We start from the raw sequence: 14,977 nt of genomic DNA on the forward strand, positions 1-14,977 counted from the left end.
GTCTTACATATACCATTTTAAATAAACGATTAAACATGACCAGACGTCAATACGTTAATATGAAAACATTAAGGGAAAAAAGATTGCCTGAATGTCCATTTGTCAGATTCGGCGCAATCAGGGATCCCCGTGTTGTGAAATTGGCGCAACTATCGCAATGTCGCTTAGCAACAGCGTTCTGCATGGCCGCCATGTTCTTTTACTACTGGAAAGCAGAAGCATGAGAGAAGCTTGTAAACAGATTGCATTAATGATTTTAAAGGAACTTTGAATCAATATCATGAACAGGAAGGCGAGGTAAGAATGTGAGGTTGATACAGATGTAAACTGAGTCTCTTGTTAGACAAAACTTTGGCTGTTATCCAGTGATTCTTCAATCACACGACGTTTGCTCGCCCGTTTGCTCAAGCACCTGTCCTTCGGTCTCCTGCATTTATTTAGTGACAGGGAATCAAAAATGTTTTGGAATTAAACAAGGCTGTATTTATATCGATATTATTTCCTCTATGAGGTACTGATTTACTAAAATTGATTATCATATTGATTAAAACCTTCAGAATTTACATGCATTGTTTGTGATAGAACGGGGATTTCAATATTGGATCTGATATATTTCATATTTCAAAATCAAAATTAAATTGAAAAAAAAAATCCATGTGTTACTACAAAATGAATTTATTCCTGAAATCATGAGTATTGATAAATTACATCTTCAAAGTATTGTAAAAAATAATTTATGTACCAGTATTACATGTAGGGTTTGAAAAACAATCTAATGCCTGAAATTTAAAACAAGGGAGGTTTTCTAGTCTGAGAAGAGGAGTTATAGGCAGCCCGTACAAAATATAGTAATGTTAAATCCTCATTTCAGCTAGTATAGAGACATTTAGCACCAGTCATGTCCAGCTACGCCCTTCCGCGGCTCATCTCTGCGGCCAGGGAGAACACGTCATCCAGTATAGGCTACAAGAGTGGAGCATCGTACAGTGGAGATGTAGAAAATAATAAGAAGGTCGGGCGAGGTCTGTTTGTGTGGCCAAGTGGGGCACGCTACGAGGGGGATTTCTCTGATGGTCTGAGGACTGGGTCAGGTAGGTCACCAGTGTGCACATATTGTATTGGGGGGGGGGGGGGGGGGAGATCCAGTGATATTTTCTGACAGTCTTCCCAGTTGTTTTTTTATCCATCCTCAATTTTCTACTGTCTTGTACGTGACAGAAAAATTAAATACCCGTCAATGTAAACTTGAAAAATTCTGACCATCTCCCAGAAGACCCAAATGATGATCTGAATCCACGCTTGTTTATGCCATCAGAATTTATCTTGAAACAATTAAGTTAAATGTGCCTTAAAATATTTATAACATATTTGTATTGAGTCATAATATTTCTAGCAGCCAAATTAAATACATAAATTAAATTTGAAAATAAAAACAAAGTGATAGTAAATAGAAATTTTAAAGAGATATTTATATTATAGTCCCATTAAAATTTCAAAAGTTGAAGGTGCTGTATGTAATTGATATTCATACTTGTTATATTACAATAAAAGATATTGAATTTTGAATTTGGTATAAGAAAGGTGTTCGAATAAAATGGGTGAAATGTTTGATCTGAGAGGGATTTTGATCTGAGAGGGATGTTGTTGATGATCAATTTGAAATTTGCTTCTTTTTAGGTGTTCAGCAGTGGCCTGATGGTAGCTGTTACAGTGGAGATTTCCAAAAAGATCTCAGACATGGAGAGGGGGACCATACATGGAGCAACGGAGAGGTAAAATTGACTTGGTGAAGCTAACAAGACTAAAGGAAAATATTTGTATGATTTATGAAAAAAAAAAAAATCACCAAATGAGCGGGTATCTTACATTCAGGGTAAAACACAATTCAATGATGGATGGAATTTGTGTGTCTTTTAAATATGAAGGTGTATACCCAAAATATAAATATTTATTGAAGTAATAGGAGGTGGGCAGCAGGCAGATATTTTTGATCTGTGAGTTTTTTCCGTAATATATTTTCATAGATAATATGACTTTTGCTCATATTAAACTTTAAATGAAATAATTCTGTTGTTGTTTCCAGCACTACAAGGGTCAGTTTTTCTTTGACCATCGCCATGGGAAGGGGACATACACCTGGCCTGATGGGTCATCTTACACAGGCACCTTCTATCTCGACCAGAAGGAAGGCTATGGGAAGTTCTCTTTCGCCAATGGAGAGGTGTTTGAGGTACATTCTGAAATTTCATTATAATTTTGGGTTTTGAAAACATTTTCATTCAAACAATATTTTGATAAGAATATTTTTCACTTTATGGCTTGCGTTTAAGCTACTTTTCTATGAGTTATTCACTGTTTTAGTTTTTGCTAATATTCTAAAAAAAAAAAAAAGAACTGAAATAATTATGTACAACTTTTTAATTATTATTAATGTTGTTGTTGTTGTTATTGTCATTGTTATGGTTGTTCTTTGTAACAGCTGTTGTTGTTGTTGTTGTTATTTATTTATTTATTTATATTTATTTATTTTACTTTGTACCATCACAGGGTCTGTACCACAGAGACGAGCGGTCTGGTCCTGGCGTGCTGACCTACCCAGATGGACGCCAGGACGTCGGCCTGTGGTCAGGAGAACAGATCTGTAAACTCTGCTCAGACCTTCCTGGGGCCTTCACCATGACTGACCATCAGGAGTTTGACTACGACCCTACAGAGCATGAGCTGGACATTGTAGTGGACGGGAGAGAGTACTCCACTGACCGTTCTGTGGTCACTCCTGTGCTCTGTCCACCACAGCAGTTTGATTACAATGGGCCCAATACAAAGGTAAGTTAATGCAAAAATTTATTAAGAAGTGTGTAGAAGAGTTGTATATTGGTGGACATAGATCGTTTGAATATATCAGTGCTATTATGTCAAATTTAAATTAATCATAGAATGGCAATGAAGAAAAAAATATTGATGTTCATTTGACAAAATTTATAATTCAATAAATGGTATTCGTAAAATCAATGAATAGTATGTAAATCTTGTGATTCAGTATTTTTTAAGATCCAAATGATATTGTACATATTTGGGAGCCGTAATGACCCAGGTTTTTATTATATATAGCTTGGTCAACACATAATTTTAAGCATCACTGTTGACTCAATAACTCAGAATTAAGTTTGCATATATCTTTAATTTATTCGACTAGGTTCCAGAGAAAACCCAGCGCCTGTACAGTGCCGCCATTGACCACCGCAGCCTTGGAGCAGAGAGGGACATCTACGAGAAAGCATTTTTCGGAAACGAAAACAAGGACACTGATAAGGACACAAAAGAGACAATAAAAGCCTGGAACAACACACCCACCTGGATAACCATGCAAAAACACGTGCACAGGCATAGGCATGCGCAGAGCACGGTGTCATTTGATGTGGAGAAAGTACTCAAGGGAGAAAGGACGGGTTTTGGGGCAAAGGGCCCCCTGGAGGAGTTGTCGGAGAGATTGATATTGTCAGCCGTGGACGGTGACATTGATACTGTTATGAAGCTGTTGGTGACAGGGAAAGTCTTTGTGGATGTTGCTGATAAAAATGGACAGACTGCTCTCATAGGTGCTGCTGTGAGTAGTTTAATTCTTATAGTTTTTTGGAATGATAATACGTAATTCCATATGATTATTTTTAATAAGATTATTTCAAGATGGACAAAAAGATTTTATGTGGCTGCTGGTAGTTAAATCCTTGCTGTTTAAAAAAGGGGGTTTCAGTAGTATGACATCCTGAGATCTATGAAAAAGACATTCGTTGTCAGCTGGTATGTTATTTTTATAAAACTTCTCTTTACAAACACCTTACACATTGTTATGCCTAATGTATCATAATAGGAATTAATTCAGGTATAATTGTTTTATAATCACAGGTCAACTGGCACCAAGACATCATCAACCACCTGCTCAACAATGGAGCCGATGTCAACAGACTGAACGACGAAGGCACCTCAGCGCTCGCAGCTTGCCACGTATTCTTCTACCCCATCGAGTCCTTCAAATACAACATAGCAGAGAGGTATATGGAGAAACCCCCTGAAGTCGAGGGTACGGACTTGGAACTCAAAGGAATTTTAACCAATAAAAATGCAGAAAAAACACCAGCAGGAGTGGCAGCACCTGGAGGAAGGGAATTGAGCACCGACAGTGGCTTGCCACAGAGCGAGCTCCGTAAGGGTGACCTGGATGTGAAGGTTTCCATTATGGAAGATGGAGCATCCAGTGTGGGTGGTAGATCCGTTTCCTTGAAGGGATCGCAAAAAGATAATTTACAGCCTCAAGATTCAGTCTCACAGTCGGGAGCATCGGGGGTCACTGATTGGCTGGAAGAGGAAGAAAAACTGAAAATCGCCAAAGAGAAAGGACAAAATTCATACAACGGAGAGGAAGAAGTTCGTTCAGGTGATTCTGAAAAAGAGAGCAAAGAACAGGACTTGGAATCTCTCCTGGAAGACGCAGAGAAGCTGCAAACCAGTCAAGAAAAAGAACAACCTGATAGCGACTTTGCCTCTGACACCACCATGAGAAATTATGGTATAGAGGTCAGTGATCAGCTTATAGAAAAGTGCGCCTCTCAGTTGAGCATCAATGAGAAAATTGTAAGCAGGAAGTCATCCCCTAGAAGCGAACAATCCACAGACTTGGCCAGACTGTTGGCTATTAAAAAGGCAGAACATGTCAAAATGGAATCCACTATTCGGCTGCTGCTAAAACGCGGTGCCAATCCCAATGCGTCTTGTGTGCCTATGCCGGTGTTGTTTTTTGCTATAAAAGCGGCAGATGTGGAGGCAGTCAAGTTATTGTTACTGAAGGGAGCCAGCACCAGTGCCAAGCTCTCAGAACAGGTGAGACAATGAGTTTTGTTTCATTTTGCTTAGAAATATCAGAAATATAAAGAAAGAACATTTGTTTTGATGGAAAAAAATTGAGAGAAATTGAAAAAATACCAGTAGTTAAGATCTAAAACTCAGAATTATGAATATGGTTCAAGATAGACTGCTGTTGTTGTCATTATTATTATTATTATTATTATTATTATTATTATTATTATTATTATTATTATGTTGAAGTCACACATCATCTTATGTGATGGTACATACATTTTTTCTGGTATTGAGCTATATGGTGTCATCAAGACTCCCTAAATCTCAAGTTTTAGAATGTAGAATTTTCACAGTGTATTATTATTATTATTATTATTATCATTATTATTATTATTATTATTTCATTTGCTCAGAAAGGAGGACTAGCACCACTCCACATAGCCTGTGCTATCCCTGGAGAGGAAGGAGTTCAGATCTCACAGCTCTTGCTGGATGCGCTGGCGGACCCTGATGTCAGAGCCACCGAGGATGACTCCTTCCTGAATAAAGCTTTGGTAAGGAAGACACTCTTTTCTTTATGTTGAGTGTGACAATTGTCTCATACAAGTGCAAATATTTCACTGTTGTGGGTTTCTCTTAGTACATGTACGATGAAATGGGTGTCAGTTAGCTTGACCCTAGGATTTAAACGCCATTCCTCAAAGTAGAAAAAATATTTGATCTCTTTATGATTGATATACTTTTTTTAATTGAGTAATACAATGCATCTAACAAATTATTATTATTATTTAAACTGTGTGTTCTAGGAGGAGGAGTGGATAAAGGATGTGATCAGTGATGAAAGTAAAGAGTTGCTGGGGGGTAGAACTCCACTTCATATTGCATGTGCCAGGGATGACAGTTATAAGGTATGTATACATATACTCAGTATATAATTGGTATAATAAAACAAATAGAGCTCAGTTTCTTGTAAACAGTGATCAGTGTTGCACAGTGAGAGGAAATAAAACTCTATACACCATAATCAAATTTTCATCTAAAATCTTTGATCAAAAATTATAGTTTAAAAAAAGTAAAAAAAAAAAGAATTAATTTGCAATTGAAACTTTGGACTAGCTGTGGGATTTAATTTTGTATTCATTTTCAGATTGAATAATTACATTAATCTTTTTTGAAACAGTATATTATTTTAATTTATTGACTTTACACTTCTTGTAACCTATGCTCCTACAATTTTTTACTAGTAAAGGAATGGCTAAGAGCATATGCTAGCTATAGATACAGGTTGGTTATGTACTCACACTGCTGCGAAACACTGATAAACTTCTACATATACCGATATAATAAATAAGCATGTCTCACCCACCCTGTGATTGTTTTTCCACATCTTCAACTCGTATCACTCTACATTATAATTTCCTTCACTTCAGTTTGCATGTCAAGTTGTTCACTTGTTGTTGGATCACCACGCCAATCCCAATCTCTTGTGTAACGGACACTCTCCTCTCTCCCTCGCCATCGCCAGTGGGAATGACCTGGTAAGTGCTGTCACCTATCTTTTTTATTCACTGAGAGCTTTTTACAAATGTATTATTACAGTGGATTTAAGTTTTGAAGAAAAAAGCATGCATTTACTTTATGAAAACTGTAAGTTGAATTGGATGTTGCAGATTTGATGGCATTTTATATTTTCATATTTGATATGAAATGTCAATATTACCCTTTTCTGCGTAATGTTTAAGAGTAATTTTGTGATATGTGATAATTTTATCATATGGTATCACACTATCCTGTGATGTCACAATATTATCAAGATCATGTGATGTCACAATCTCGCTATTTGATTCATGATTATTTTTTTTTGTTGGTCAATAAGTTGAATAGTAACTGTATCTTTTAATTTGATTATAAATGTAAAATTCACTAAATATTTTGCATGTTTCAAAATAATAACAATAATAATAATAATTATATTGTTCTAGGCAATAGATGAGCTCCTATGTTATGGCGCCAATCCATCACTTTCCCTGACTCACGGCATTGGCAGTGCTTTGTGTGTGTCCACTTCTACTGAGTTTGAACACAGGAGATCCCCAACAGGACGTATACAGCTGGTAAGGCTGTGTGTGTGTGTGTGTGTTTGTGTGTGTGTGTGTGTGTGTGTGTGTGTGTGTGTGTGTGAACTTTTCTTATTTGTGAATTTTGCAAGTCACTCTTCCATTTATTAGCTTTACACAGTGGCACGTGCTTGTGTGCATATGGAAGTTGCAATTACACATATTAAAAATATCAAATTTGTAAAACGCAATCCTTATCCTAAATGTACTTAGTTAATAGAAATATTTTTAAAGATTCACATGTAGAAAACGATTACTATGAAACAACAAGGGAAACATTATTTGTCAGACTGTGAAATAGATAAAAAAATTAAGGTCTCATTCTTTTTTTTCTAGATTGACAAGTTAATCCGTGCTGGTGCAGACATCCTGGCTCCCATACCTATAGGAATTAAGAGGATCTCTGGGACTGCTGTAGACTTTGCATATCATATGTTTAATCTGGTGAGTGGAATATCTTTTTATTGTAATTTTTGTTGTCTACAAGTTTCTATTTTTCGTTTCTACTAGGGTTTAATTTAATGATTTTTTTCCCCTAAGAAATTGAGTTAGACCAACACAAACCCTTGCAGCATAACTTGAATTTTCCATTCATTTTGTTGCAACCACTGTATACTGTATGTTATTGCAATTCCATCCCTTCTCCTTTCAGGATCGTAGGATAGCCCACATGCCTTATCATGCACTGACGCATGCTGAGCGTGACACATACAATGCACGGCGTAAGCTGCTGGGGCATGTGGGTGACATCATGCGTGTGAAGGCTGTAGAGAAAGAGGCTCAGCGCCTAGAGGAGGAGGAGAGAGAGGGGAGGAGAAGTAGGTCATGATGTGTAATTGACATGAAGTGTAAAATGAAAGTGAAAGTAGATGATGTAGACTAATTAGTGTAAGTTGATTAGCTCAGACAACCTTGGCTGCTACAATTATTCTGATTGATGATAAAACTATAACTACATTGGTGGCATGTTGCCTAGTCATAAAACATTTAACTCTTGTCAAACTTGTTCATTTTCCTATGTGTTAAGATGGTGAAAAATTAAAACATTTCTGAAAAGATGGTGAAATAATGTTTTTGCACCTTCTGCAAAAAGTTTATTGTTATGTAAGCAGGGACTGTTGGAGAGGGACCAAAGTGTTGTGCCTCACAGTCACAGGTAAAAGCATGTCAAGTCTTCTCAGAAACGATTAATTGTATTTTTACTGCAATCTTCTGAATTAACAGTATTTAACCCTGTGCCTTTTCATCTCTGTTAAGGTGTAAGTCCAAGTTCAGGTTTTGTCTACACGGGGACAGGGTCAAAACTGCCACCAGGCACCAAGGCCAAGGGAGGCCGTGCTGTCCCAGATGACGGACATGTCAAGTTCAATGCAGCGGACACTGGGCGGAAGGGGGACAGGGACCAGGGACACGTCAGGTGAGAAGTGACCTCTTACCTGGTGACTTTGTTTATTGTATTGTGCGGATTAAATGGTTGAATGATTATGTACTAGTTGTTTTGTTGATAGAGTGGTGAGATTATTGATTGGACTTGATTGACTGCTTGAGTGACTGAATTATTGTTGGACCAAATAGTTTTATTGATTTCAATATTTGAATTCCATCTTATACAAGACTTGATTTCAGCCACAATTTAGTTTGGGTGTCATTAAATTTTAATATGTTTATAAAATATTATAAGAGTTGATGTAGGATTGTGTGATAGTCTCTTTGCAGTGAACATGACAGCATGTATATAAAGAAATAACTGTGTTTTTTATGTTTGATTCTTATCTAGTTAATAACTGTTAATTTTTATTTAATTTTTTATCTAATATTATGTTGGCTCTTACAAGGGTGGATGAGACCGTGTGTGCATGTACGCATGCATTCGTGTTTGTTTAGGTGTGTGTGTCACAGTGTGTGTGTGTGTGTGTGTGTGTGTGTGTGTGTGTGTGTGTGTGTGTGTGAAAAGAGACAGAGAGAGAACTAAAAGGAACCAGCCTTATACTCCCAATAGTGCCTTGGGAAATGTATGCTGCTTAACAATCTCTCAAATGTTTCTGCCTTATTTTGCTATAGAAGGGGAGTATGCTTCAACCTTTCCTCTGTTATCTTTCAATTCTCAGTGTAGCTACAGGGGTTATGGCTCTTGAGGAGAGTGAAGCACGGCATCTTCTGTCCCCAGCCAAACGCAAAGCACAGCAGACTAAAGTCAGGTTCGGGTCTTTTCAGTCTTGTCATGCTGCCAGGCTATTGCCATCACTATTGCTGGGCCGCCTCATATCACTGCAACATTGTATCACTGCTGTGAATGTTTTTGATGAAAGGCAATGCATGATTGTATCACTGCTGTATATGCTGTATATTTTTGTTGTTGAATCACTGTTGCAGTTGTGAATGTTTTTGTTGAGCCACCAATACGTTCATGATTGCTTTACTGCTGTGTCCATGTATACTGATATTGCTATTGCAACATTGTATCACCGTGAGTTGTGATTGTTCTTGAAGATTGGCCAACACATGTTGTTGCTATTGTCACTGCAACAATGCTGCTGTCATTGTTCATGATGAACAACAATGCTGTATCACTGTAATCAGCTGACTGTTGATTCTGCCATATGTTATAATTAAATATTTGCTTAACATGCCCATCCTGGGTTTCACAGTTTACTGGAAACTGATCTCTTCTTTCAAGAATCTCTTGCTGTTCCAGTTAAGTCATAAACCCAGGGTGTTCAGAGCATCCCAGCAGTGCAGTTTGAATAATATCACACTTTACTTTTAAATTATTTTCTGGTGGGCCACATTTGGTCCAAAGGAACAAATTTATTATTTAGGCAGATCATTTATAATATTATATATTATATATAATAATATGTTCCTCTTATTTTGTATTGCTGTACTTCACTTTAAGTGAGAAGTGGGCAGTTTAAAGTGAAATCTGATTTTATTCATACTGCTGCAACATTGTATATAAAACTTGTATATATTGTATACAATTGTATAAATTATCTATGCATTTGCATATGTTTTATATACTTTTGTATACATTGTATAAATAGTGATGAATGATGATTGTGATGCACCATGTGTATAACATACTTGATTAATTACCAGTCTGAATCCAATAATCCTAGCTTTTGTCTGCCATGAACTAATGCTTTTATTATTAATGATTTATTTTCTGAAGGAACAAGAAGAATTCACTTATAAAGGGCATGCGTGTCAGGTGATTCTTGCTTTATTGTAATAATTGCACGCATAGCACTGCTAGCACGCTCTGTGAATTATCTGTAATAAGATGTATACAGACATTTTACAGTAACCCATGACGAGATTCCAGCACAACTACTGCAATATGAGGCACTGTTACGGTGTTTACTCACAAAATTTACACAAAATTATCAATATCTCTAAAGATGATGGTTTGATGTTACTATGTGGGAAAAATGAATAAAAAGGAAATTGATGGGGATTCAGAAATTTCAGAAAGATGATGAAATATAACTCTTTCTATCTTTTTTTTTTTTTTCTAACTTGAATAATTAAAAAATTTGTGAGTAATACTTATAGTGTCATGCACATTAGTACAACATGTAGCACACTGTTGGTTGACAGCAAACACAGATTAGATAATAAGCTAGCACTTCGGTATTGAATATATATACTAGACCTACTTGTATGCTAGATCCCAATGTATGGTGTTGTTTTTTAATTTGCGACATGCTGCAGGACATTGTAGATACCAGTACAATCAATGTACACGGTGTAGTTTGCACAGAACCTTTGACAGTAGAAATATACATAGAGTCAAAACAACCTGTGTGTAATTTTAAATGCTTTTTTGGTATAATTCTGGGTAATTAAATAAGGATGGCTCAATATCACAAACCAGCCGTGACTGGAAAGCTTAACTACATGCAAAACGGTATGCATGTTTTATCGCCAGAGCACAAAATAAGACCCATAAGGTATAAATATGGATTTTACTTACAGATGGTAGGAATTGGGTTTTAGAGCTAGAAAATTTTTCAAATTTTATTGGGGGGGGGGGGGGGTAATATACCTGTACTTCGCCTTCTCCCATGTACTAGCAAAATCCACCTTAGATTGCAGTGTTGTTTGTTGTAGCAAGGAGTGATCATGAGCACATATAGAATAAGAACATAAAACCATTGACTATTATTATTACAGGTTAATAGAGCGCACTAGACTACCACTGGGTGTTACAGAGTTGTTTTTATATAATGATGTGATACACGTAAACAAGAGATGGGTTCATTTAGCAACTTAAAAAAGTGTACAAGATATATATATTACATACATGTAGTGTTTGATTGTTGTAACATAACTGTAGTACATAACCTCAGTCTGAAAGAAAAGTTTCTTCATTTTAAATATGCCCTTACTAGAACATATATTTTATGTTAATAATGTCAATTTATTTGTGATTCTTTTTTTCTCAATATTTAGGAAACCTTTACTGAAGTACTGCTACGAATGCGGTCGATCAGTAGGTGTGCGCCTGTCCGTGTGCACACGGTGTAAGGAGGTGTACTACTGCAGCAAAGCGTGCAAGCTGAAGGCGTGGAATGCACGACACAAAGAGGAGTGTGTGCGTGTTGGAGGTGAGTAAACAGGAGGACATGCACAACCCAACGACTGGCACGCCCCTCTTCTTATAATAGTTACATATAGCTTCCATGCATCCATCCATGTTATCATTGTACACAGATCACAGAATAAGCCAAGCTTTTGCCAATGTGGTCAGTGGTAATTCAATTTGGTTCCCTTGATTAACACATTTGCCCAGTAATACCCTTTGTGTACAATGTATCAGCTTATCGTAAAAATGACCACAAAACTTGTACAAGATAGGTCAACAATAATTTGATGTTATGGTAGATTATAAAGGTTACGCATTACATGGAACCTCCTATATGTTTATGATCTATCATTTTCTCCTCTATGTAACCTAGGTCCAGCTCATCTCATATATATATATATATGATCTATCACTCTCTCTCCATATAACCTAGGTCCAGCCACCAGTCCCACCACCAAAGCAGGTCGTATCGACAGCCCCACCCCAGCCACAAACCCAGATAGAGGGGCCCCGGTCACCGTGGATCAACTAACCAGGGATAAAGATGCACAGAAGATTAAAGTAAGTGGGGAAATGCTTTGTATAGGAGTAGATTTTGATTTGAATTGTATTAATAAAATATAGTCATTGGATCCTACACTCAGTGAAATATAGAGTTCAACAAATGTCATATAAGAATGATAAAAATAAAACAATATGTAATCATGGATATTCTGTTATGACAGCATGCTGCACATAAACTGGGAACTGCATTGTTTAAGAATATTTTGCTTTGACTTGTCTGGTGTGCAACTGATGTACTAACCCCCAGCAATAGGAACAGTATACAGGAGCGGATGAGGCCCTGTTCTGGGTCTTCTGGAAGAGGGTCAGATTTTCAAGTTTACATTGACGGGTATCAAATTTTTTCTTTCGGAAGATGATCAAAAATAAAAGCTGGATCAACAAAGATAATTTGGAAGACTGTCAGAAAATATCTGTGGATCCGCCCCTGGTATACCGGTATAGTGTAAAAACATAATTTTAAGATATTATCATATTCAACTGCCTAAGGTTAAAGAGTCAAACTCTCCTCAGTAATATACCCCACTATCTGTCTCCAGGTCCCTGTGCAAGGTCGCAGCCACAGTGCCAAGGTCAGGCAACAGGTCCATGCAGGAAAGGACGGGGAATCCACGGGGAACTGGTCCCTGGATGAACTTCAACGCCTCAAACAGAAGTATGGGAAAGTGGATAACTATAGCTTTGAGTGATGTGGTGCTAGTGCTCAACAACCTTGAGTGACCTTGACCTTTGACCTTGGTCATAACCCTGGACTTGGCTTTCACTTTAACCCTTGAACTGAACAGGAGCCTTATTCCAGACCTTATCTTTGCTCTTAATTTTGAACTTGACATTGGTCTTGACCTTAACTGACTTTGACCTGGAAATCAGCAATAACCTTGCATGCTTGGAGGTTGACCACGTTTTTTTTTTTTTTTTTTTTTTTTTAATTTGTACTTGATATTTTATTCTTATTTTACACTGCAATTACATGTATTTTGCTTCATTCTTAATTTGGTCTAAACTGAATTTTTTGCAATGCAAGTAACCCAAGTACACAGCTTATGACATGTATATGTATCTCAGTAAACAGAGTGAAATTGGGGGTAGAACTGGGAACACACGTGCACTGCTTCTCTGCACTGTAACAATCTACTGCATTTGTTAATTTGGTGCAAAACTTGGTATTTGGTGACACAAAAACTAGTTTACAGTTTTTTTATGATAACGTATGGTATATAGGAATTCGAAGTGAATGGAGCTATGATTGTTCATTGTTATTATTATCATTATTAAATACTGGAAATAGTATTGTAAGCGGCAACATGGTTATTGCTTTAACATCATTGTTAAGTATTTTTAGAAGTACTGTTTTTGTATCGGTGACAATGACGTGGCTTATTTTTCTATTTTAATATAACTGTGGTATGGATTGTTTTATTGTTGTGACTTTAATTTGTTATTAATAACTATACTGTTGATTTTTGTACAGTGTCACTTAACTGAATTATTTTAAGCAAAACCTATTGTGGATGATTATCTGTGTTGTATTGTTAATAATACTTTTTTTTTCTATAAAATGTAAATATTAAATTAAAATGTAATTGTTATATTTATGTTTTATTATTTATAAGCCCTGTATTTAAACCATGAATGTCAGTATAAATACTCTCTAAAATAGATTTTTTTAGTAGTCATATCTGAAGGTTGATTTAATATGAAGAATAAGAAAGCAAGATAGCAATGATATGTAATGCTTGTTTGGAAATTTGCACAATATTTGGCATTGCACAATCTAAGTTTATCTATGGCTTAAAACATTGTTTAATCACAATTAATTTTTTCTCTGACTTATTGTACCCAAAAAATATGCACTTTGGTAAGAATTTAGCTTGTGTACTATACTTTTTCAAAATGCTGTGTTTTTCCCTTATTTTAAGGAGCCTTGAACAACATTAGTACTTGTCAGTTTTGTTATCTAGTGAGTTCAAATAATCAATCACTGCATGTACATCTAATTAAGGAAGTGATGAAAATGAATTATAGTCTTTTCTTTTATTAATGTTAATTTATTTTACAAGGTAATGGATTGAAGCTTGCACAAGCTTGGTGGAAAAGAACATTGAAGATTTGGAGGCATTCCATAGTGACAAATCCTGCTGTTATTGTGGTGAAGCACATTGTGTTGAGACTGTCACACCTAGCACAATTCAAATGTGATTGTTGCATTGGTCTCCGACTGTTTGATTCGAGTCGTGTGATTCCGTCTCACACGAAAAAACCCGATTTGGCTTCGGGATCGGCCAATGAGAGTCGCAGTATAATCACAACTGATTTGTTCGCTGTTTCACTTATGATACAGGGTAATCTATAATGTTGTTACAGTGATTAAAATAATGAAATAAATATCGTGAATTGTTATATTAAATTTTGTTATACATTGTGATGTTGCATTGGTCTCTGAACTGTAATAAAATGTATCGATAAAGGTGTGAAAAATACAAAAAAGAAATGATTTTTTGTCTCAAAGAATCTATGATTGTTTACTTAAATTTGGTAGCTTTTCTTTCATGCTTTGCAGAAAAATACAAGATACCATTCAATGTTTGTTGAATGATGTAACCTCAGAAAATAAAATGTATTTCCCCTTGCACATACTGGTGTACCTATGTTTCTTATCGGGTAACTTTTTTTTTTTTTTTTTTGCACCACAAATAAAATAACGAAAAGTCAACGAGAGTTTTGAACAATATTCTATACCACGTATCGGAACTAAGTAAATTCCATTCCATAATGACAGCTGTTTATGCTGTAATATTATACCAAGTCACCGCCATATACCAAGATTTTTCCACATACCCAAATTCAGGCA

General features: G+C 36.2%; 1 protein-coding gene across 4 annotated transcripts; it reads left to right on the top strand.

Moving 5' to 3' along the window:
- The first annotated feature begins 148 nt into the window (after positions 1-148).
- Positions 149-14,758, top strand: LOC106179453 (ankyrin repeat and MYND domain-containing protein 1-like). Of its 4 annotated transcripts, XM_086997582.1 has the most exons (19): positions 149-297; positions 872-1,091; positions 1,678-1,772; positions 2,084-2,230; positions 2,548-2,826; positions 3,197-3,607; positions 3,907-4,878; positions 5,271-5,411; positions 5,664-5,765; positions 6,288-6,395; positions 6,840-6,971; positions 7,311-7,418; positions 7,627-7,792; positions 8,232-8,391; positions 9,083-9,172; positions 11,430-11,584; positions 11,996-12,123; positions 12,666-12,781; positions 14,187-14,758. In XM_086997582.1, the coding sequence occupies exons 2-19, from the start codon at positions 899-901 to the stop codon at positions 14,188-14,190; spliced, it is 3,507 nt and encodes a 1,168-aa protein (XP_086853708.1). In that variant the 5' UTR covers positions 149-297; positions 872-898; the 3' UTR covers positions 14,191-14,758. The 4 variants fall into 4 exon arrangements, with proteins under 4 accessions (XP_086853708.1, XP_086853707.1, XP_086853709.1 ...); XM_086997581.1 differs by lacking the exon at positions 14,187-14,758 and having other exon boundaries at positions 12,666-14,175; XM_086997583.1 differs by lacking the exons at positions 9,083-9,172; positions 14,187-14,758 and adding an exon at positions 10,147-10,185 and having other exon boundaries at positions 12,666-14,175.
- The last annotated feature ends 219 nt before the right edge of the window (positions 14,759-14,977 follow it).

This window comes from Lingula anatina, chromosome 10 (assembly GCF_051362555.1).
Source record: "Lingula anatina isolate TDL-2025a chromosome 10, LinAna3.0, whole genome shotgun sequence".
Lineage (NCBI taxonomy): Eukaryota > Metazoa > Brachiopoda > Lingulata > Lingulida > Lingulidae > Lingula > Lingula anatina.

Excerpts from the sequence above, each read along its gene's own strand:
- LOC106179453 (XM_086997581.1), top strand. The coding sequence starts at position 899 with ATGTCCAGCTACGCCCTTCCGCGGCTCATCTCTGCGGCCAGGGAGAAC. Across the intron at positions 6,396-6,839 it reads TCGCCAGTGGGAATGACCTG|GCAATAGATGAGCTCCTATG; the intron begins GTAAGTGCTGTC and ends ATATTGTTCTAG. Across the intron at positions 12,124-12,665 it reads AAGATGCACAGAAGATTAAA|GTCCCTGTGCAAGGTCGCAG; the intron begins GTAAGTGGGGAA and ends ATCTGTCTCCAG.